This window comes from Sus scrofa, chromosome 15 (genome assembly GCF_000003025.6).
Source record: "Sus scrofa isolate TJ Tabasco breed Duroc chromosome 15, Sscrofa11.1, whole genome shotgun sequence".
Lineage (NCBI taxonomy): Eukaryota > Metazoa > Chordata > Mammalia > Artiodactyla > Suidae > Sus > Sus scrofa.
In genome coordinates, this window is record NC_010457.5 from 137,033,358 (window position 1) to 137,054,739 (window position 21,382).

Sequence of the window (21,382 nt, forward strand, 5' to 3'; positions counted from 1 at the left end):
GATGTCCATCCTGCGCCAGCACCATCAGGCTGTTCTGGAAATCTCACAGGTGAGCCCAGCCTCATGGAGAAGTTTGGAGACGCTCCACGGCACGGACCCACCAGGGGGAGAGGGTTGCAGGGGGTGCCGTCTGAGAGCCCGAGATGCCCAGAACACAGACCTGCAAGGCATTGATCAGCACCCGGTCCTCCTGGCTCGTGAGGAACAAGGGCGTGATGCCGGCATCCGAGAGCTTGAGCACGGCCTCCCGGAGCTGCGGGGACGCCCTCGTGGGTTTGTTGCTGAAGAAGACGGCCACCTTCCTCATCAGAAACCCGTTCCGCACGCGCTTAAATGTGTTTCTGGCCACGAAGGACATGGCGGTTTCCAGACTCTGCTGCTTGGACGTCAGAACCACCTGGAGGTTCTTGATCTTGTCCAGGAGGACGGACTTCTTCCTGGAGTCGGCGAAGCGGATCTCCGTGATGACCTCGTTGTTGTAGGTGACCACAGCCACGCGGGCGCCCCGCGGGCAGTTGCTCTCGGCGATGGTCAGCTCATCCACAATCCTCAGGACCACGTCCCGCATCAGGCTGAAGGTGTCCTGGGTGACCCCCTCGGAGGTGTCCAGGGCAAAGGCCAGCTCCGTCGGGAAGACCGGACACTCCAGGGGCCCTGTGGGGCGGGGCGGGGGGGGGAGGTGGGGTGGCACAGACACGCTACTTACTGGAAAAGGCATCTTCCACCTTCCTCAGGAGGGGACCCGACCCCCGCGACGACTTACCGTAGCAGCAAGCTGGAAAAGAACAAAGAGGAGCGTGAGGGCCAGGTCGGCCATGACAGCCTGCCACGCCGAAGAGGAAAAACGCAGCACAGATGTCAGGAAACCGTGTACTTACGACATTTGTCTTTGATGCTCTGGACCAGGGCGCATTGCTGCAAAGGAAAGGAGGGGAGGTGACATAGAGCCGACAGGAGGCTTACGGGGCAGGGGCTCATGCGTCACACAGGAAACTTACATCTACGGAGTCGCCTCGGCTGCCTTTGTAACCCTGCAAAACAAGGATAGGACAAGAGGCTGAGACCCTGCCGATGTGGGCATGGAGTTTCCTGCCAAGAAACAGCCCAGGGCCTGGGGACGCACGACGGAAGAAGCCAGCTGGGCCTCAGCTGGCCTTGATCATTCACAGGCTCTCCCTATAAATTTGGCTTCACTGCTCAAAGCAAAAGAGTGAAGACTTTGATGACAGAAGTGTGTCCCCTGCCAGGTAAACAGCTCCACGCCCTGGAAACCTTCACACAGGATGCTCAGCACAAATCCACGTAAATCCCACCTTTGAGCTTGAGGAAAGCCCTTCCCCTGCTGGGCTCCCACAGCCTGCTGCAGGAAGAACACCCAGGAGTCACTGAGCTACCCTGTGGGCTCCAGGTCTATGCATCCTGGCCAGATTCCACTCCAGGGATAGACCCACAGCTGCCCTGGGCATCTCATCCCAAGGAGTGGCCGCCGGAGGGGCAAGCCAGCATCTTTCCCTCCACTGCTCCGCCCATCTCCCACAGACACTGGATGAACCCTCCCCGTTAAAGGCCCCCTCATTTTAACAGCTGGCTCTGCCTTCTGTTCCACCAGCCCAACCCCATAACCTTTCCTTCCGGGGGCGACTTTCCATTTCCTGAGTTATCTTGTCCATTCTTCTTTGAACCCCCTCGAGGTCCATGTAGGGAGATAATACAGGGAGACATGCAAGCGAGGGACAAAGACAGTCGTAACGAAGATCACGAGGGGCTGGGGAGGGGCACCCCCTGAGCTCCAGATGGCAGGGCCCCTGGTGGGGTTCAAACTATGACGCGGCAGCTCCCTTGGGGACATTACAGAACAGAGGGAGTTTCCCCCAGAGCGAGGTCTATACCATTCTCCTTCCAGAAGATGCAATCAAGAGGCGTTAAAATGTGTTCCCTTTCGTTTGTCCTCAAACAAACCTACACCAGGACACTGGCGAGACAAAGTACAATCCACCCTAGATGACAAAGTTCCATGTGAAACTTGTCTTGCAAGTGTCTTGGCACCCTAAAAACACAAAAGCTCTTTCTCCCTTGCAGTATCAGAGGGAAGTGGTTTAAAAAAAAAAAAGAAAACAAGCATAAAAACAAAAATGCAGACACTTCTTCAGTGAAGAAAGGAGAGAGCGGGACGTTTTGAGGACCAGACGTAAGGCACCCAGCCCCCTGGGGAGCTTGGCTGGAAGTGAGGAGGTACTTACAGATGGCCCTGGGTAACCGGGGTCGCCCTTCTGGCCAGCTATCCCCGGAGGTCCTGAATTTCCCTGCAAGGAAAGAACAAACATGGCCCAATTGTGGCAGAAGATGGAAAATTCTCAACTCCCGCTGCTGGAAGGGGTGGTGGAGGTGAGAGCACTCAACACCCCCTTCAGAGGACAAATCTCTCACTTCAGAGAACATCAGTGTCTCCACCGTCCAGCTACAGGGACAAGTGGCCCTAACAAAACTGATGAACTGACACGCATCCCCCAGACTCTGTTCTCTGGCAGCTTAAACTGAGACACACGCCTGCCTAGAACTTTTAATAAGACTGCTACAGGAGTTCCCATCATGGCTCGGCAGAAACGCGTCCGACTGGTATGCATGAGGATGCGGGTTCGATCCCTGGCCTCGCTCAGTGGGTCGGGGATCCAGCGTTGCCATGAACTGTGGTGTAAGTCACAGACAAGGTCGGATCCCACATTGCTGTGACTGTGGTGTAGGCCGGCAGCTGCAGCTCCAGTTGGACCCCTAGCCTGGGAACCTCCATATGCTGTGGGTGCGGCCCTAGAAAGAAAAAAAAAAAAGATATATAAGAAATCAGTAACTGACTAGGAGTTCACTCTTCCATGTCAATAGCCAGCCCAATGTTGAGCATTAAATGATGCAGTTGCATTGTCTCACTGAGCAAATGAACGGGGTAACTACGGTGATTTTCACGGCAGCCTAAGCTAACAGCGACTGTTAACTGCCTTTACCCACTTCTTTCCCACACGCTGCGCATCCAAGACTCAGTGCAATCTTAAGAGGATGAGTCAATGTCCAATAAGGAGAATACTCCAGAACAAAACGTAGCTTAAGAAAGAGGAGTCATTTCGTGGTAGGAGGGAGGCAGGGTCTCGGCACAGGGTCTCAGCCCAACCCGCCTCTGAGCCTGGAGCCTTGGCAGGCACTTCATGTATCTCATGAAATCCTATCTCCACACCATCTGGAGGGCTGACCCAACGTGTCTGCACCGACGTCCTGCCGTCATCCCTTCTGTGGCTCGGTCCCCCTGGCGCCACGCTGGGAGTGGACGGGAGTAGACCATGGGCTCTAATACGTCCTCGGGATGTGTTAGAAGAGGGGCCCCTCCAGCTTCCTTGTAAGGGGAGAACAGCAGAGGAGGGCGGCACAGACACAACTGCAGGGGAGGGGGTCCTGAAGACATAAAGTTGGGGCTCAGGACCCCTGTACTCCCACCTCCACCCCCTCCGTCCAGGCTGCAGGGTAATCATCAAAGAAGCAAAGGAATCTCCAGTGTTCAGTCCCGCTGCCAGGAAGGTTCTGCTCTCCACATGCAGTCGAGGTACAGGCAAACTTACCCTTCGGCCTCTGACACCTTTGGGCCCCGGGCCTCCGTCCGTCCCCGGCTCACCAGGGTTGCCCTGGGAAAAGAGCCAGGAAGCAGTGCGTTAGGCTCTGGAGGCTCTGGACCACACTTCCCGGGGCAGCCAAATGGCTAACTTGGATTGACTTTTCCACGGAGTGACCAGAGCCACGGTGGCACTTGCAGATCGGTCTAAGCTTATTGAACCGATGTGGATGAGGTTCAATATGCTACAGGTGGTAGCATCTCAGGGTTTATCAAGTGTTTTACAGCACTGCCATTTCCTGCAATGCTCACAAGCACCATGACAAGGACACGCTGCCATCTCCATCTGACTGGTGAGGAGTGTCTTGGAGAGGGTGGGCCTTTGCCAGGGTCACTCGGTTAGTAAGTGTCTGACCCCAGACTAGAACCAAGACACGGCGACCTTCAGTCCATGGTCACATCAGACGCATCCTAAAACAAGGACGATGTTTTATCACTGGGGAAATATTTACCTTTGGACCTGGGTATCCAGGAAATCCTCTTTCTCCCTATAAAAGACAAACCAGAGAGTCAATATTTGGTCCCAACTTAAATCCTCTCACATAAATTATTCTCAAGAAGAAAAAAATATTCCAGTAGTGTCACCCACAGGAAAAAAAAAATCTGCTCTATTACAGTTAAATTTTGAGAGCCCGTTCTTTAAAAACACAACACGTCGGAGGTTCAAGAATCCTCCACAGACACGTACTTTTTTGCCTCTGCGTCCTTCACTGCCGACTCCATCTCGCCCGTCATCGCCCTGTGAGGGGAAAGACAGCATTAACAGGTGCCCATGGCAGGCACACCACAGGCTTCTCTGTCTAACGCCCTGAGCAGTGGGCCCTTGAGTCCCTGAAATGTTCCCAAATCTAGGTACAGATCAAAGACCGGTTCCTCCTCCTGCCCCATCCCAGGACCTCGTGTGTAGGTGGGGGAGCTTGTAAAGAACGGCTAAGATCTGTCGGTGAAGATGCTGTCTGGATGCAGAATCCAAGACTCGTGGTACCAGGGAGCCTCAGAGGTGAGAGGACTCTTGAAGGTCACCTTGAGAGACGCATCTCTGAGTCTCTGACGCTCCTTCCGAGCAACGCGGCACTCAGTCTCTCGCCCTCAAGTCTCCCGGTTCAGCCCTTGCTTCCTCCCGCTCTGTCCACTCCCTACATCACCCCCTTCCCAAACCCTGGACATCTACCCCAGAGCTCCCCCCGCGGGCTTTCAGAACCAGGCACTGTTGGTGATTTCAAACGAATCAGAGCCATGTCTGTGAAACACACGAACATCTCTAAGACAGGCACAGAACATGCTCCTTAGTTAATGCACAGTTTTAAACAGCTGAAGAGCTGTATGCCCCAAGCTCATGGAAACAGAAGCAGGAAGAGATGCCCTTCAAGGGTTTGAGTCGATTTTAAAGTCTGATTTTTGTTCCCCTCTGTTTCTGAGACTGAGTAATAGCAGTGGCTTTTTAAACTTCAGGCAGCTGTAGAGAAATTACAAACCCATGAAAAGTATTGTCAAGCTTTGCGATGCCAACCATCAGAACTACCTGATCCAGGTAGTGTTAGTTATGGCTCACTTTAGAAAAATTCCCAATGTACCATAGATTTATTTTTTCTGGATAGAAATGTCTATTACAACATTGCTGTTAGTAAGTGGTTAGGGTATTTAATTAACTCTTTAAAATGAACTCTCGAAGTAAGAATGTCTCTCACTGGGGTGTCGGATTCAGAATAAACTGTTTTGATCTGGATTGAGATCTCATCACGGCCAGTTCTGTTTTAAACCAAGGACTCGTGTCTTTGCCAAAAAGCTCCACCTATTCGTGCTCGCAAAGCGTTTGCAAGACCCAAAATGAAGGTGGTCCAAAGGTCAGCACACCACTGCATTCACTTAAAAAATGTATACACAAGAAAAAAAAGCCTTTACTCACCCCCGCTCCAGTGAAATAAAACTTACTTTGAAACTTATCTGGTGAAGATAAGCAGCGGTTTTCACTATTTTGCATCATATCCCCACTAACGTAAGAAGCAACTATCCAGCTATCGCTCTGTGGAACCAATCCAAGGTGCCATGACCATGACCGAGGCCAGCCCAGCCCAAGGCCCTTCCCCCTGCCTCCTGAGCATCTCCAAAGGGCCGGCGCAGCCTGGATCTTACCGTCTCCCCACGAGGGCCCCGGCTCCCGAGTCCTCCTTTAGGTCCTGGCTCTCCGGGATCACCCTGGAGGTGAGAGAGAAACAGGGCAAAGACACCTGTGGGTCTGGGGTGATTTAAACTCTGATTCTAAGCCCTGCCCTTGTCCCGGGTCATGCCACTGGTAGGGCTGCCACCAGCTGCTGACTTCCCCTTTCAGATGAATGATTTTTGAAACTGCAGTGGTCATGGGTGCAGTCCTGGAAGAGAATCCAGGAAGGCTTGTGTTTGTTCTCTTCATCATCGTGGCACGCGGAGGTCAGAGAGATGGGAAAGGGGGAGGCGTGCGGTCAGCCGGGAAACCCAGCGGCCCCGCGAGGGGCAGCGGAAGGCTGGAATCACATGGACACGTGAGAAAACACTGCCTCTCAGACTGGTTATGATGCACAGTAGTTGCTCTCAAGGCTTATAGAAAGCAGGGTCTCAGGCAGCTCAAGAACGAGCTGCTGTCATCCGAAGCAGCCAGGTGCTGGGGCTCTTGAGTGGGCTGCATGCAGCCAGAATCAGCATGCAGCTTCTGCACGCACTGCCAACATCTGGAGAATTTTCAGTGCGATATGGAAGCTGCCCCGGGCCACTGATGTGCTCTAAGAACCCTGAGGATGCTGAACCTTTGTCAGAAGCCCAGACTTAAAAATATGGGGCGATCCTGCAGCAGTTGGCAGTTCTGAGTATGAGAACACACGCCAACCCACTGCGCAGAGCCTGGCTGTTAACAGGGGAGGCAGGGAGGGAAAGGGGAAGAGAAGGGCTGTGCAAACCAGCAGGACAGACTGACAAACAAGGACGTGGTGACACGGGGTCTGGCGGGGCCCTGGCCTCAGGAGACAAGTGCTACCCTCATCCAGACAACCTTTCTCCCCAGGGGCCCGGTTCTGCCACGTTCTCCAGGCGCACCTGCGGTCCCGCCGCTTCCCTGGAGCAGGAGACAGGACAGTCTTGGTGAAACAGTCGCCCTCCAAGACAGGGGGTCCAAACCCCACCTCCTGCAGCCCCCGCCCTGCCCCGCACCGAGGTCAGAGTCCACAGAGGCCAGGTGCTGGAGACCCCGGAGCAACTGTGCACAGGGACAGCTTGTGCACACCTTAAACGTGAGTGTGACCAGCTCTCACAGCTGCACACACATCTCAGGAATTAACACACTCCTCCTACATTAGCAACTAAGGCACGGACGCCAGATTTATGTGGCTTTGCCGGCTCCTTCTTCCACACCGAGCACCTGCCTTCACAGGCGTGGAAACCTATACACGTACTCACTGAGTGAATAAACCAACAAAGGAACAAAGCTCTCAAAGTGCAGCGTGTGCCCCCGGAGCCCAAAAGTGCCCCTGACGGAGGCAGCCCATGCAGATAGCAGCGGCTCTTGTGCTGTGAACTATTCAAAGAGCTGCATTTTACCCCTGCACCACTGTAAATTCTTGGCTCATCAGAGTTGAAATACATGTTTAAAGTAACACAAAAGTTTTAAAAATTGGTATTTGTCAGATTTCAAACTTGGGAAGCACTTTTCCAAGCAAATGGTGGCTCTCACCAAGTTCCCGCTTCCACCGTAAACGATTTTTATGCACTTGTGTAGCCTCAGGTCAGTTCCCTGGCTCCCTCAATGACACGGCAGACACAGGGCACCAGAGCACGGAGCGCCATGGCCCTGGTCCCAGCTCAACGGCACCCCGTGTTTCTGGCCATCGTCGCTAACAACCAAGACGGGGGCTGATGGGTGCACAGACAGCAAGTCTAAGGAAGCTCCAGGTCACACCTGAGGATGGGGAACTCCTACTCAAGACACCAAGGCACAGGGGCAATTTCCAGGAACCAGATATGAAACGGTGCAGCATAATCTGAGAATCTGGCGGGGTCCTCTGATTTCCTGCAGATCCACCCTAAGACTCGTGAGACGATGCTCGTCCTTCCTTTGCTCACCACCCAGCTGGCCTGTGTATGGACAGAGCAGCCCTAGGACTCCGTCCCCAGAGCACAAGAAAACAGGTCTTCAACTTCCTCGGGGGGACGAGCCAGCTACAGTGCGAACTGAGGCTGGACCCAGGCCTGTCCCACCATCCATGAAACATGAAACTCTCAGCCCACGGGCACCATGTGCTAGAGAGCGGGGAGGGGAAAGAAACGCACTCACCCGAGTCCAGGAATGCCTTGCTCACCAATCAGGCCTGGAGGACCAGTGGGACCAGGTGGCCCTGGAAAAGTAAAACGCCAACGTAAGCGCCGTGTTGAGGTGATGCACCACCAGCCCCATGCTATCCACACAGGGGGATGCTGCTCCATCATGGAAAGGAATGAAGCACCAACACAGATAGCACGTGGGTTAACCTCCAAAACATGATGCCAGGTGAAAGAAGCCAGACAGAAAAGGCCACCTGGTAAAGGATTCCATGTACATCAGAGCTCCAGGGTACAGCTGCACAAAGACAGAAGGAAGTGAATGGCTGACAGGGGACAGGACTGCTCAATCGGCACAGGGGCTCCTTTGGGGACGATGAAAATGTTTTGAAAGTAGATGGAGATGACAGTTGTGCTGCACTGGGAATGCACCAGAAGCCACTTTGAAAGATTCGTTTTGTCAAGCGGACCACCACTTCGTTTTTTAAGAGGCCAGGCCGTCTGGGAAAACATCACCAGGCAACCACAGCAGGGCTACTGACCTGTGCACCTCTGGTCCCCTGCTCTCCCACGGAGCCCTGCTGGCCGGGACCGCCCTTGTTGCCCTTAGAAACAAGAGAAGACGCAGGGAGGGTCAGACACGGGCTCCACAAGCACATCTGGACGAGGGTGCAGGGAAGCAATCCCGGCTGTGCCAGGCTTCAGACGCGACGGCCCCCTAAGTGCAGGGCGAGACACTTCACACGGGGAGGTAGCTGTCCCTTGGTACTCTGAGCATCGCGTCGCACCCCTGCCTCCCTTCCCCTCAAGAGCACGTCATGAAATGAAGCCATTTGGGACCCAACCCAATCTTGCGCAGGTGAGAACACGGAGCCACCAAGACGTTGCTGACGACCAGGTAAGCAGGCACATCACAGGTGAGAAGTGCCCAGGATGCTGGCTCCTCCGTCTTTTTCCTTCGCGCCCCCACCCCACCCCCATGTCCCCACTATCACTGTCACTTTCATTTTGATAATCATTTTCACTATCAGTATGATTTTCACAGATCTTTGGAGGAGAGGCTAAAATTTAAGGAGACGGTGGGAAAGGTGGTGGCTGCTGTTTGAGCCACAAGCCTTGCTGGCAAAGGGGAGGGTAATTTTTAACTCGTGGCAGGCTGGAGGACCACCTCCTGGGAGCATGCGGCGAGGGACACGATGAGGGCAGAGGTAGAGGCTTACCTTCAGTCCTGCTGGTCCCCTTCGGCCAAAGCCGCCCTGAGGAAGAAGTTACACAAACAGTGAGAGGAGGCAGGGAGGCCAGGGGAGGCCGGGCTCTGTGGGCCTCAACCCGCACCTTCAGGACACCCACTGGTGCGGACGCTGTGCCTCCTCGGCCCTGAGGAAACGCTCCTGAGGAGGCACCTCCCTCCTGCCCTCACCTCGGGCCAGTTTTGCTTCCACGCTGCCCTTGGGAAACATCCAAATGGAAGGCCTGAGAAGGACTTCCGACCTGCCAACCACAATAAGGGCTCCTGGAGCTCAGCCCCAGCCCTCTCCAAGTAAGGAATGTGAATCAGTCTTGCCGGCTGGCCTCTTTTTCTCCCGTTTCCCCAACCAGAGGGAGAAGTAGTGAATTACGCTAATTATGATGGAAGCACATCCCAAATGCTCCACACCCTTCTGGCCAAATATAACACCCTCTCGGTTAAGCAGAGAGTCCAAAGCATGCAGGCATGAACCGGAAAGCCCGCTGTACTTGGTTTGGGCTCATGACTTGGCAACATCTTCCCAATGCTCCACGAGTGACCCTTAGTTCAAATAAATGCAGGCTCGCTGCATAAGCAATCCATTGAAGCCACTTCTCTTCAGGGAAAGGTTTGGGGTGGGAATCTATGAACATCCTGCATGTATCTTTGCAAGCTTAGGGCTGGGATCCCGGAGCCTGCAGCAAACCAGCCTGGACAGGCTTGGGCCGCCTGCTACGTCAGCCCGAGAACCTTCTCGGCTGCCACGGACCAGCCCAGGGGTCCGCTGGGGTGACCCTTCTGCCATGACTGACTGCAGTGGCTGCTCCTTTAGTGGAAGACCTTGGCCTCCTTGCAAGGGTGACAGGTGGACAAGAGGGGAGGGCCATGGCCCACACCTGACTGCACGGAATTCAAACCCTCGTTCCCACCCTGTGCACAGAACTACAACGAATTGTATTTTAAGTCTTTTCATGAAAACGGTTTTTGGATCTGCTCACAAACTGAGTTGTACTGCCCATTATAACTTATTATTTCCTCATTTTCTGGCCACTGTACACCTCAGCAGCATTAATCAAGACTGGTACTCCAAGAGTTCCCTGGTGGCCCAGCAGGTTAAGGATCCTGCACTGTCACTGCTGTGGCTCAGGTCACTACTGTAGCCGAGGATTCAATCCCTGCCCCGGGAAATTCTGCATACCATGTGTGTAGCCAAAAAAAATAGTACTCAAAACTTTAAAAGTAGCATTGTTAAAATTTCAGCTTGCTCCTGAATTTTAAAAGCAAGGCTTTGCCCATCGCAGATTCTCCACTTACAGGGAAGCATCAGGCCCTCCTCAGCCCAGGCCCTCTGCTCACCCAGCTGCTGATCTATAACCACGTGGCTGCCACAGGGAAAAAGGCCCAGGGGGCCCCGTTCTCGCCCTGTTCCCAGTTGGATGCTGAGCCGACACCTGTCTCAGGCACCCACCAGCACCCTGAGCTGGTCCTGAGGATTTATAAACTCCAGACCGCCTTCCCCCAGCTAGGAGGTCTGAGCTCTGCACATCCCCGGGGCCCTGGAAGCATTCAAATGGCTTCACAGAGATGGTTCATCTCCTTTGGGTTTTAGCACTTCTTCAACAAGATTCAAAGGGGAGGCATGCAGTCAGGGACCTGCAGCGGGCATTTCTGAGATGTCTTGAAAAAGCAAACTAGAAAACTGCCTCTGGTTTCGCTGCTTGAGTTACAGCCGCACAAGAAAAACAAACAATTATAAAATAAAACAAACCTACAGCTCATCAGCCTCCCGCCCCCTGCTCCCTCACCCCCTCTGTACTTGTGTTTCTGTTCGGATTTTTTAAACAGTCAGTGGGATCAAATGTGGCCAAATATTCGAAAGCAGCAAAGATATGACTTTAAAAGTGTCTCTTCAGCCTGTTTTGGGGGCTACAGGGAACCAGAATGCGGGGACCCCAGAGTCAATGATAAGGAAGTTTTCTATAAGCAGCAGGCTGTGAGGGATGAGGGTTTCTGAAATCTCCTTAAATCCCCTGAAGGAGAAGGTGCTGAGTGATTCTGCCCCAGGAGTGTCCAGCAGAGTCGGGTCAATGTCACTGCAGCGCCCCCAAGCCCCGAGAGGCACTCACGCTTTTTCCGGGCTCTCCAGGACTTCCAGACACCCCGTCTCTCCCAGGGAGACCCTGGCATGGGAAAGAAACCTGATGTCAGGTTCTCGTCTGCCGAGAACTGCTGACTCAAATGCGGCACAGAACCCTGGGGAGACGGATGGGTACACACAGGGATGGTCACACCCTTTGCCGAGGCCTAGACGCAGGTGCACGCTGACCCCCACCTGGCTCCGGCTTGACAAGCACTTTCCGGACCTTCTAAGGGGCTCCAACTGCTGAGAGGAAGCCCCTCTCGGTACAGGTTGTTTCTGATCCCCTTGGAGCCCCCTTCGCGGGCACACACCGTGGCTTCCTAGGCCTCCCTGCCCCCACCCCAACCTGGTGCAACCACAGCCTTAAGGGCCACGCCCACGGCCTGCGGGGCTGGCAGTGAACCAGCGTGAGTTGTGTTTCTGGGGCCCCGGGCACAGGGGGTGCGCGGAGGTCCTGTACCATGGGCCCGAGGTCTCCAGATTCTCCTTTGGGTCCTCTCTGCTGGCTGTCCCGTCCTGTGTCACCCTGAAAAGAGAAGAGGTCAGGGCATAAGCCACACGCACGGGAAGCCACTGCCGCCCGTGGACGTGGCCAGGAAAATGCGAGTATGGTCTGAGTGCCAGGCCCTTCAGCCACAGCCCATCCAGGTAACGCCTACCCCACCCTGGCAGAGCCGGCGGGGGTCCGTCGTCACTCTCAGCCCAGCCCCCGGGCCATGGCTCTTTCTCCTCCAGGGAGGACAGCGGCCAGGCTCATTCCTGCCTCGTCCTGGCCTGGACAAGAGGCTGGCCCCGAGAGGATCAAGCCCTGAAACAAGAAAAGCTGTAAACGCTTCTCTTTTCCTAAAGCAAACCTAAAAGTGCCCGGAGGCCACATGTGGGGGAAACTTTTGAGGGTCCGTTCAACAGCGCTATTTATCTCTGCCGCTAGAGAGCAAAGCCGCCTCCAGCCACCCCCAAACTTGAGAAAAAGGACAAACCACCTATGTTACCAACACGTACTTTACCAGCGTATTTTAAAGCAATTTCAAAAGTAGGGTCCTTCCTTTCACCGCCCCCTTCCCCAGGCTCAGGTCTCACGGGCGACGGAAAGTTCCCCTTACCGGGTCACCTCTGATGCCCACGTCCCCTCTTTCTCCTTTGTCTCCTTTGGGTCCTTTGTCACCCTAAAGAAGAAACACAAGCAGAGACAGAGGATTAGCTAGCATTTCAGATTGTTATCGCACCCCTGAAACTGCATTCCTCAAACCATGACTCCTAAAGACTGCAGCGTTTGTCAGGAAGGTAAAATCATCCCCATGTGTTTCGGGGTAACCCACATGGATTTACTGGGGGCCCACTCTGCGTTGGGCGCTGGGGATTTATTTCAACAAAACACAGCAGTCCCTGCCCAACAAGAGATACGTTCCAAACCAGAAAATATAACGTCAATGTGTCACAGCTGTCTGGGGACATAGAAGAAGCCACAGGTACCCCCCAGAGGAAGTCAGGGAAGGCTGCCTGGAAGAAGCAATTTTTCCACATGCAAGTAAAAGAATCCTGAAGTGAAATGTTCCTGGTTTTCCATAACACGGACACTGGAAACAGCCTCACCCTTCTTCCTGGACTCCCTTTATCTCCAGAAGTTCCCGGCAATCCTTTGTCTCCCTGCCAATGACAATGATAAAACGTCACGTCCAGCACAATCTCTACCATAGACGGAAGCGTTTAGGCACTGGAATCTTCAGGGCAAAAAGCAGTCTGCACTCAGCGTGGGAAGCACTTACATCTTCACCGTCAAGACCATCCAGTCCGATTTCTCCTAATTCACCCTGTGAGGGACAGAGACGCACAGGTGAGTGTTGAAAGCCCTTCTGCCAAATACTGGGAACGTTTTCAACATAAAAAAACAAGCTTAAGTACCTTCTCTCCTGGGAATCCACGAGAGCCCTAGAAGGGAAGGGAAGGGGGAAACATTAGCCCTTTCTTGGAGACTGAATAGAACAGACAAGAATAGGCTAAGGGCTGACCCCTCACCAGCTCCAGCTTGAGAGCCAGTGTCTAAAAATTCAGGGTTAGAGATTCATCTGTTTGGCTAGCTCTCTCTCCATCACTCGGGGATCATAAAGCTAACTTGCCTGGACCTGAGCCCTTGGGTTGCTCTTGGCTCCCTGGGTAAGTGGCAGGGGCTCCAAGGCCCCTTTATAACATTGCAGTGTGGTGGCCTCCCTTTAATACCTGCTCTGAAACTTCAGCAAGTGGAAAAGTTCATGAGCCCTTGACTCCAAGCATTTCACACACAGAACCTTCCAGCATGCACAGTTTCTCCCTCCCCGCCGCCACCTCCCTCCCTCCTCCTGGGGTCCAGCGGCAGAAGCCGCCAGGTGCCGGCCTTCTCTCTGCCCTGGCCCTTGTCCCCTCCATCCTCATCAATGTGCCCTGCCCCCCTCACGTTGCCATAGGCAACAATCTCTCCAATTTAGGCTCCCTTCCCAGCGCAGCCTCTGCTCCTGAAGCCACCAGACTCCGGGCTGCTTTCCCAGGAGAGGCTGCTTAGAGCAGAGAAGCCCGAGTGGCATGTCTCACTGGGGCTGGGTGCTGTGGTCCCCTCCCCACATGTGGGGTCACCCCATACACTGTACCTTTATGCCCCTCTGCCCGGGGCAGCCCTGGAAACCTTGAGTGCCGTTCATGCCGGGCGGACCGCGCTCGCCCTATCAGGAGAAACAAAAGCAATGAGCAAGTTGGAGCTTCTCGTGGGTCTCCAGGGAGTAGACATCTCTGGGAAAGGAGTGCCCTAGAAATCAGTGTGTGGGCTGGCACGCTGCTGTACCAGGCGGGGCCTCCAGCATCCCTGACCCCTCAGGCCGACCTCTGCGCAGGACCTTGAACCTGCAGTTCCTCCTGGAGGGAGTGGGGTCTGGGAAGGGGGCTGAGGATGAGCGGAAGGAACTCTGGGTGCTGGGTCTGGGTGAGCCGGGCCCCGTGGAGAAGCCTCAGGCTGGCTGCTCCTCTGCATGGTCCCTGGATCTGAGCTCTCCAAAGGTCCCTTGTTACTAGTCTCCCATGGTCCCTGGTTCCCAGCTCTCCATGGGTCCCTGGTTTCTAGTCTCCATGGGTCCCTGGTAATTAGGTCTCCCATGGTCCCTGGTTCCCAGTTCTTCATGGTCCCTGGTTCTGAGCCCTCCATGGGTCCCTGCTTCCTAGTCTCCATGGGTCCCTGCTTCCCATCTCTCCATAGGTCCCTGGTCATAGCTCTCCCATGGTTCCCTGGTTCCTAGTTCTCCCATTGGGTCTGGGTCCAGCCCTGACACCCAGCACCTCTGGATGGGACCTTGGTGGTGTCAGTATTCCCCTGGGGGCCCTTCATCCCCATCCCAGGGCTGGACCTTGCTCTCATGCCTCAAACCTCTCAAACCTCTTCTGTGCCAGGTTCCGCCTCCCAAAGGCCCTGCTGCAGGCTCTACCGGCCCCAACCAGACATCTCGGCTACTGGGAACCAGATCAGCAACTCATCTGGGAGACTCCCCTCAAAGGTGGTGATCTCTGCAATCCTGACCGGGTGCCCCTGGCCCTGCTCCAGCTTATTCCCATCGCTGCCTGGCCCCCTCAGCTGGACAGACCCTGGGCTTGTTTGCCATACCCAGTGGTCCTCTGCCTCCGAAGCCATTCAGTCCCTCCCCCGAGATGGAATGAGACAACACGTGACGCCACACGCCCTCATGCCCGGCTCAGAGGGTCATCCTCGTTTCCGCAGGGTCAAAATCCGAGTCGGGTTGTTGAGAAAATGAGAGATGCGTTTTTCCCCCAGTGGAAAAGGCACTGGAGCCTGAGCGGATTAGGAACCCCACAGTTCAGTCCCACCACGTGAGGGGCAAGGAGGGGCTATTTAAGGAAACATCTGGTACTCACCGGTCCTCCCTCGTCACCGGGGTAACCTCGGTAGCCATCTTCTCCAGGAATTCCCTAAAACCAAGCAGTTCCTCGGTTAAGACCTGTGGATTTCTTGGTTCTATACGTAAGCATCCCGAGCCCCCTTCATTTGGCAGAGAGGTGCTTGGGGCTTTAGAAGTCCCTTGAAGGGAACAGTTGTTTGTTGTTGTTGTTTGTGTTTTCAGGGCCGCACCCACGGCATATGGAAATTCCCAGGCTAGGGACTGAATCAGAGCTACAGCTGCCAGCCTACCCCACAGCCACAGCCACACAGAATCCAAGCCACATCTGCAACCTACCCCACAGCTCACAGCAACGCCAGATCCCCAACCCACTGAGCAAAGCTGGGGCTCAAACCCACATCCTCATGGACACCAGTCGGATTCATTTCTGCTGAGCCACGGTGGGAACTTCCTCCCACTCAGTATTTCCCTAGGGATCTTTAAGGCTCTTGATCCACCAGGAAATCCTGTACGTTTCCCACAACTTAGAAGCAAATGGGAGGAATCCCTGCCGACCACAGACTGCCGTCAATGAGGCCCGCGGATCTTTCTTTTTTTTTTTTTTTTTTTTTTATGGTCGCACCCTCAGTGTATGGAAGTTCCTGGGCCAGGGACTGAATCTGAGCTGAAGCTACAACCTATGCCACAGCCACAGCAACGTCGGATGCTTAATCCATTGTGCCAGGCCAGGAATCCAACCCCCACCTCAGGAGGATACTTAACCCACTGCACCGCAGTGGGAACTCTGATGCCCATGGTCTTCACATGATTTTATGAGATGAAGAACAGACTCGCCCACCCAGTGGGAGGGGAGGAGAGGAAGGAGCAGACACTGAGGCAGAATCTGCATCTCAGGGCTGTCCCACAGCACCGGCCAATTCCTTCCCATCTCCACCGCGTGACGGCAGAGACATTCCCCAGCCAAAGTAACGGCGACTCTGAAGTCCCATCTCAGGCGTAAGAAGAAGGCTAAACCACCATACCTTTGGTCCGATGCTGCCAATGGGCCCTCGGTCACCCCTCTGCCCGGAGCATTTGCAGGGGACCCCACAGCAGGCTTTCTCAGCAATGTTGTCCTACCAAAGAGTAAAAAAAAAAAAAGAGATCAAATCTCAATAAATGCCTAGAAAAACATAAACAGGCCATAAAGGTCAAAATCTGAGGAATGTGGAATTCACGGCAGGAGATGAAGCCACCCCACGACAGCCCTCCCGCAAAGGCATAGCCATCGGGGGCAGGGGGTGACAGATGGACACGGAAGACAGTCCATCTTGCTCACAACGTCACCTCAGTCTGCGCCCTATTTCTAGAGGTTTCTCACATAGATAGTCAAGCTTCAAATGTTAGGTGTGACTTATATATGTTTAAGCTCCAAAAAGCAAAACCTAAGAAACCAAGCACAGAAGGCCAAGATGGAAGGGGGTCTCAGAAGGGGGACCTTACTCAGAACCCCAGTCAGAGTCACGCCACAGGGTGCCAGCCTGGAGGCAGCCTCGGGAACAGCCGTGGGGCGGGGGTCCCTGCCTCTCAGCCACAAGTGCCCCACCTGCGGTCATCAGTGCCTCTCACACCCATCAGAAACCCAAACGTCCACTCCCATCACAAGCCCGGACCTTATCCAGGAAAGCACACACTCAAGACACATTTCCACCTGCTAAACACATGGTGATCAAGAGCATCTCTTGCAGTGAATTTCCTAGAGTTTCCACTCTCTCCCATGTCCCAGCTTTGTCAGTGACCTCAACTTCCTTCCACTTAATTACAAAACGCCTGATTCCAGCCCTGAGAAGAAGGGAGGGAAGGAACAGGCAGAGTCCATCCATCACGTAGCCCTCTGCTGCCTCCACCAAAGGATGTCTGAGTTGAACCCTCAGCCCCACGGCTCCGAGAGCCCCAGCCCCGCCCCCACACCCGGGCGCCAACCCCACCAGCTGAGAGGCTGAACTCTGAGGAAGAAGAGAAGGCAGGAGAGGCCCTCTTCTACCCAGAAATGCTCTTCTTTTCCTGCATGTTCTCCTTTTCCTTGCTCCCTGTCTGCGGAAGGGAGGGTCAATGTCAAGGTCATGGCTTCTCAGCAATCTCACAAATGAAAAGAGGTCTCATTACAGGTAGCGGAGGCAACTCTCCAGTGACAGCCTCCGGTCCCTAGAGACGCATGTCCCAGATCCGGGCTTTCCAGCTCTCAGCTCCGTTTCTGGGACTCACACTTTTTATGGCAGCAGAGTAGGTCCCAAGTGAGTTAAATTCCCCACCCAGGGGCCCCGCCTCCATTTGCAGGGTGATAACTGACTTCATTATCTTGAGATGCCTGAACCTGTGGGGTCTAAACCGGGTGGTGTATAGTCACACAAAAACTCACAAGTTGCTCTGCTAGTTCGTAATCCAGGTCCAGCAAGTTCAGCCTCAGGGGCCGGTTGTACGTGAACCCTCGCCCAAACTCCAGCTGCATCAGCTGCTCCAAGTTGGGTACACGTTCCAGGCCCACGAGGATCAGAGCTTGGACACCTGGAGGAACAGGCACACTTAAGACAGCTCCCCTAGGCAATCAACAGCACACCTTTTTTCCTCCTGACGCTTGTTTTATTTTTTAAAGAAAACTTAAGCATAAAAGTTGGCCTTTAAATCTAAAATACGACACAAGTGAAAAAAAAAACCATTTAAATGACATAAATGAACTCGTCTATGAAACAGACTCACAGACATAGAGAATAAACTCATGATGGCCACGGGGGATGCAATGGGAAATGGGATGGACTGGGGGTCTGAGATGAGCGGAGGCAAATTATTCTACATAGAATGGATAAGCACCAGAGTCCTGCTGTGGAGCACAGGGAACTATATGCAATATCCTGTGATAAACCACAGTGGAAAAGGATAGGAAAAAGAATATATATATACACATATATATGAATCATCTTTCTGTACAGCAGGCATTTACACAACATGGTAAATAAGCTATACTTCAATAAAATTAAATTAAAAATTTGGCCTTTAACTGAAACATGTTTCATCACTGTAGTTAGCCAATACTTGAACATTGAGCCACTGTTTCAGATATGTCAATAAGTGACACATGTAACTACTGGAAGTGATAGTATGAATTTTATTTATACATAAATTCTCAAACTCTTGTCCTATGTAACACAGGGATGCTGTGGGTGGAATTGAAATCTCACATCTCCAAATTCAAATAGGAGCAGTCCCACCTCCATGGCTCTGGAAAAGCAAGCTAATACATAGAATATTCTTGTGATAAATTATGCTTCCCTAAATTTCTACTTACACTTTTGATAGAGCTACCAATTTCCAAAGCAAATGAACAGTAAAATAGTACATCTTGTTTGTTTGTTTTTAATGGCCACACCACAGCATACAGACGTTCCCAAGCCAGATATTGAATCTGAGCACAGCTGTGACCTACGCAATAGTTGCAAGCCACACCAGACCCTTTAACCCACCACATCTGGCCAAGGATCGAACCCTCATCTGCGCAGTGACCAGAGCCACTGCAGTTGGGTTCTTTTTTTTTTTTTTTTTTTTTTTTTTTGTCTTTTTGCCATTTCTTGGGCCGCTCCCGCGGCACATGGAGGCCCCCAGGCTAGGGGTCCAATCGGAGCTGCAGCCACCAGCCCATACCAGAGCCACAGCAACGCAGGATCCAAGCTGCATCTGCAACCCACACCACAGCTCATGGCAACGCCAGATCCCCAACCCACTAAGCAAGGCCAAGTATCGAACCCGAAACCCCATGGCTCCCAGTTGGTTCGCCAACCACTGAGCTATGACAGGAACTCCTGCAGTTGGATTCTTAACCCATGGCACCACATCAGGAACCCCAAGTGTATCTTTTCTTAATGCTGCAGTATTTTTGAGCTGTGATACAAAAATACAGTGAGATTTTTTTGCTAGAAACTTAATTCTGAGTTTATACGATGCAGCCAAATAAATCAAAACTTCATGTTCTTCTGCAAAAGACTCATGCTTTCTGGATGTTCTACCGCATGAGTGAGCCTGAGACCTCAAGTGATCTGTGCCAGGACCTGGTCATAGCGCCGTCTGTGTAAGTAAGGTTTCCTAACTGGCCCATCCTCAGGCAGGCAACCATGTCAAGATGCCATCCTACCAGAGGACAGAAGCCAGCCCCCAGAGGGTCACTTGGCAGAGTCGTTTCTCCCCAACCCAGCACTGTGCCTGCCTCACCCAGGTCTGCTTCTCCCGCTTAGAAAGCCCCCGAGAACCCACCTTCCTGTCGGAGGGCCTCAGACGCTCTTTGTAAGTCTGCCAGGTCTCCGTCCGCCCCGTCAGTAAAATGAATGACCACCTGAAGAAGAAGAGGCGTCAGCGCCCGGCCAGAATGAAGGAGACACATCACACACCCTTGCGAGGAAGACCAGCCCGTTCAATCCCTTCACCTTCCAGCAGAGGAAACAGGGTCAAGGCTGAGAAACAGTCACTCTGTGTTCACAGTCCTTGACACTGTGCAACAAACGAGGAATAAAATAAACGGGTTACTGCAGTGCGTGATGTGTTAAAAACACAAGCAACCATGGAAATAAAAACTTCATCCCATTCTTATTTATGGATGTAGTTAGAAATCGTGTGTGCACGTGCATGCTGTGTGTGTGGTGTGTGTGTGTGTTACCGTCTGACTTGCATTCCTCCAAAATTCCTCTGTTTCAGTCCGACCCTGAGCACCTCACAGTGTGACTGTGTTTGGCTTTTAAAGAGGTACTTCAGTTAGAGGTCATTAGCGGGGCCCCATCAATGAGACGCATGGTCCTCTAAGAGGAGGTGATGGGACACAGACACGGCAGAGGGAAAACCACATGCAGACGGAAGGAGAAGACGCCATCTCTGAGCTGGGCTGAGAGGCCTCAACAAAACCGCCCTGAGCTGCCCACGCTCTGATCTCACACTCTCCAGGACTCAGAACACACGTCTGTGGTTTAAACCACCCAGCCTGCGGTCCTTGGTTATGGCAGCCGTGGTGAACAGATTGTGTGTGTGTGTGTGTGTGTGTGTGTGTGTACAAATACAGAGGAAGAGAGAGGGGGAAAAATATCAAGAGAGAGCGAACAGAATGTATTTAATGGGCAGGACTATAATTAAATGTGAATTAACCACAAATGCAACTCCTTCGAGCTTACTTACTGATTTCCGAGATTTTTTTTTTTTAGAGCTTTGGGGAAGATGAAGGATATACTCCATTCCACGCCCTCATGATCCGTTGGTAATAAAGGGCTCCTACGCACAGGCACTACCAACCCCATCGCTCGTGAAGCGCGTCTACAGAAGGGCGCTTGGGGCAGGGAGTTCCCCGGCTCCACGATCAGCCTCCCGAGCCCAGGAAGCCGAGGCGAGGGCAGCGGCGCTCACCTTCACGCTGCCGGGCGAGCCCTGCCGGAACTTGTTCTGGTAGAGCTTCAGCGTGTCGGCGGTGAGGACGTAGGGGTGCTGGGTGCGCATGCCCAGGATCTTCTCGAACATCTCCGGCTGGTACTCGGCAAAGTCAAAGGCCTCCACGGGGCCCGCGGGCGTGGTGGCCACCACGGACACCCGCACCGTGGGCATCTGGGTGCCGCTGCAGCTGATTCTTTGCATCTGGCTGATTCTGTTCAGGATGGTGTCCACTTTGGACTCGAAGCCCTTCTGAGCCACGAATATGTTCTGATCCCTGGATCCGTCAAAGCCCAGAATCACTTCCAGGTTACAGGCTGCAAAAGGAAGGGCGGGTGATGAGCTCGGAGCTCAGCTGCCAAGATGCATTCACCCTACAGGCGCGGCCTGGGCGGTGGACCAGGACTCGCGCTCAAGGCGAGATGAGATCTCCCCATGTGTGAGCTGCAGCAGCAAGTAGATGAGCCTTTCTCAACGGGAAAATTCATGATGACTCTTAGGAGTCCAAGGTGATGGCCGTTTTAATATGTTTGCCTTGATGGTGTTAAGTGACTTTGGGGTGGTATACAGTCAGTGTTTAAATGCATCTTAAGTCTGCTTTAGATGAAACATACTTGAGGACTCAAATACTATGATATCAAATAATTGATCTAATAAATCTACAAACAGAAACAGGGGTCAATAACTCCGAATGTTTTAGGGGATTAAAGCATGGGGGTGGGGGATAAATGCCTGAGAGCAAGAAAATACAGATGTTCACTCTCATC

The 21,382-nt window shown here is 53.2% G+C and overlaps 1 protein-coding gene across 1 annotated transcript in view; it reads right to left on the reverse strand.

The window, feature by feature from the left end:
- COL6A3 (collagen type VI alpha 3 chain) overlaps positions 1 to 21,382 on the reverse strand; it is a 92,139-nt gene that overhangs the window by 21,809 nt on the left and 48,948 nt on the right. The window contains 25 exon segments of the mRNA XM_021075741.1: positions 161 to 654; positions 764 to 775; positions 879 to 915; positions 999 to 1,031; positions 2,241 to 2,303; positions 3,603 to 3,665; positions 4,105 to 4,140; positions 4,341 to 4,391; positions 5,786 to 5,848; positions 6,675 to 6,737; positions 7,949 to 8,013; positions 8,475 to 8,541; positions 9,157 to 9,192; positions 11,291 to 11,344; positions 11,765 to 11,830; positions 12,408 to 12,470; positions 12,898 to 12,951; positions 13,071 to 13,115; positions 13,207 to 13,233; positions 13,926 to 13,997; positions 15,196 to 15,249; positions 16,202 to 16,294; positions 17,578 to 17,723; positions 19,461 to 19,539; positions 20,595 to 20,932. Of these exon segments, the coding sequence (XP_020931400.1) occupies positions 161 to 654; positions 764 to 775; positions 879 to 915; positions 999 to 1,031; positions 2,241 to 2,303; positions 3,603 to 3,665; positions 4,105 to 4,140; positions 4,341 to 4,391; positions 5,786 to 5,848; positions 6,675 to 6,737; positions 7,949 to 8,013; positions 8,475 to 8,541; positions 9,157 to 9,192; positions 11,291 to 11,344; positions 11,765 to 11,830; positions 12,408 to 12,470; positions 12,898 to 12,951; positions 13,071 to 13,115; positions 13,207 to 13,233; positions 13,926 to 13,997; positions 15,196 to 15,249; positions 16,202 to 16,294; positions 17,578 to 17,723; positions 19,461 to 19,539; positions 20,595 to 20,932 (2,174 nt within the window).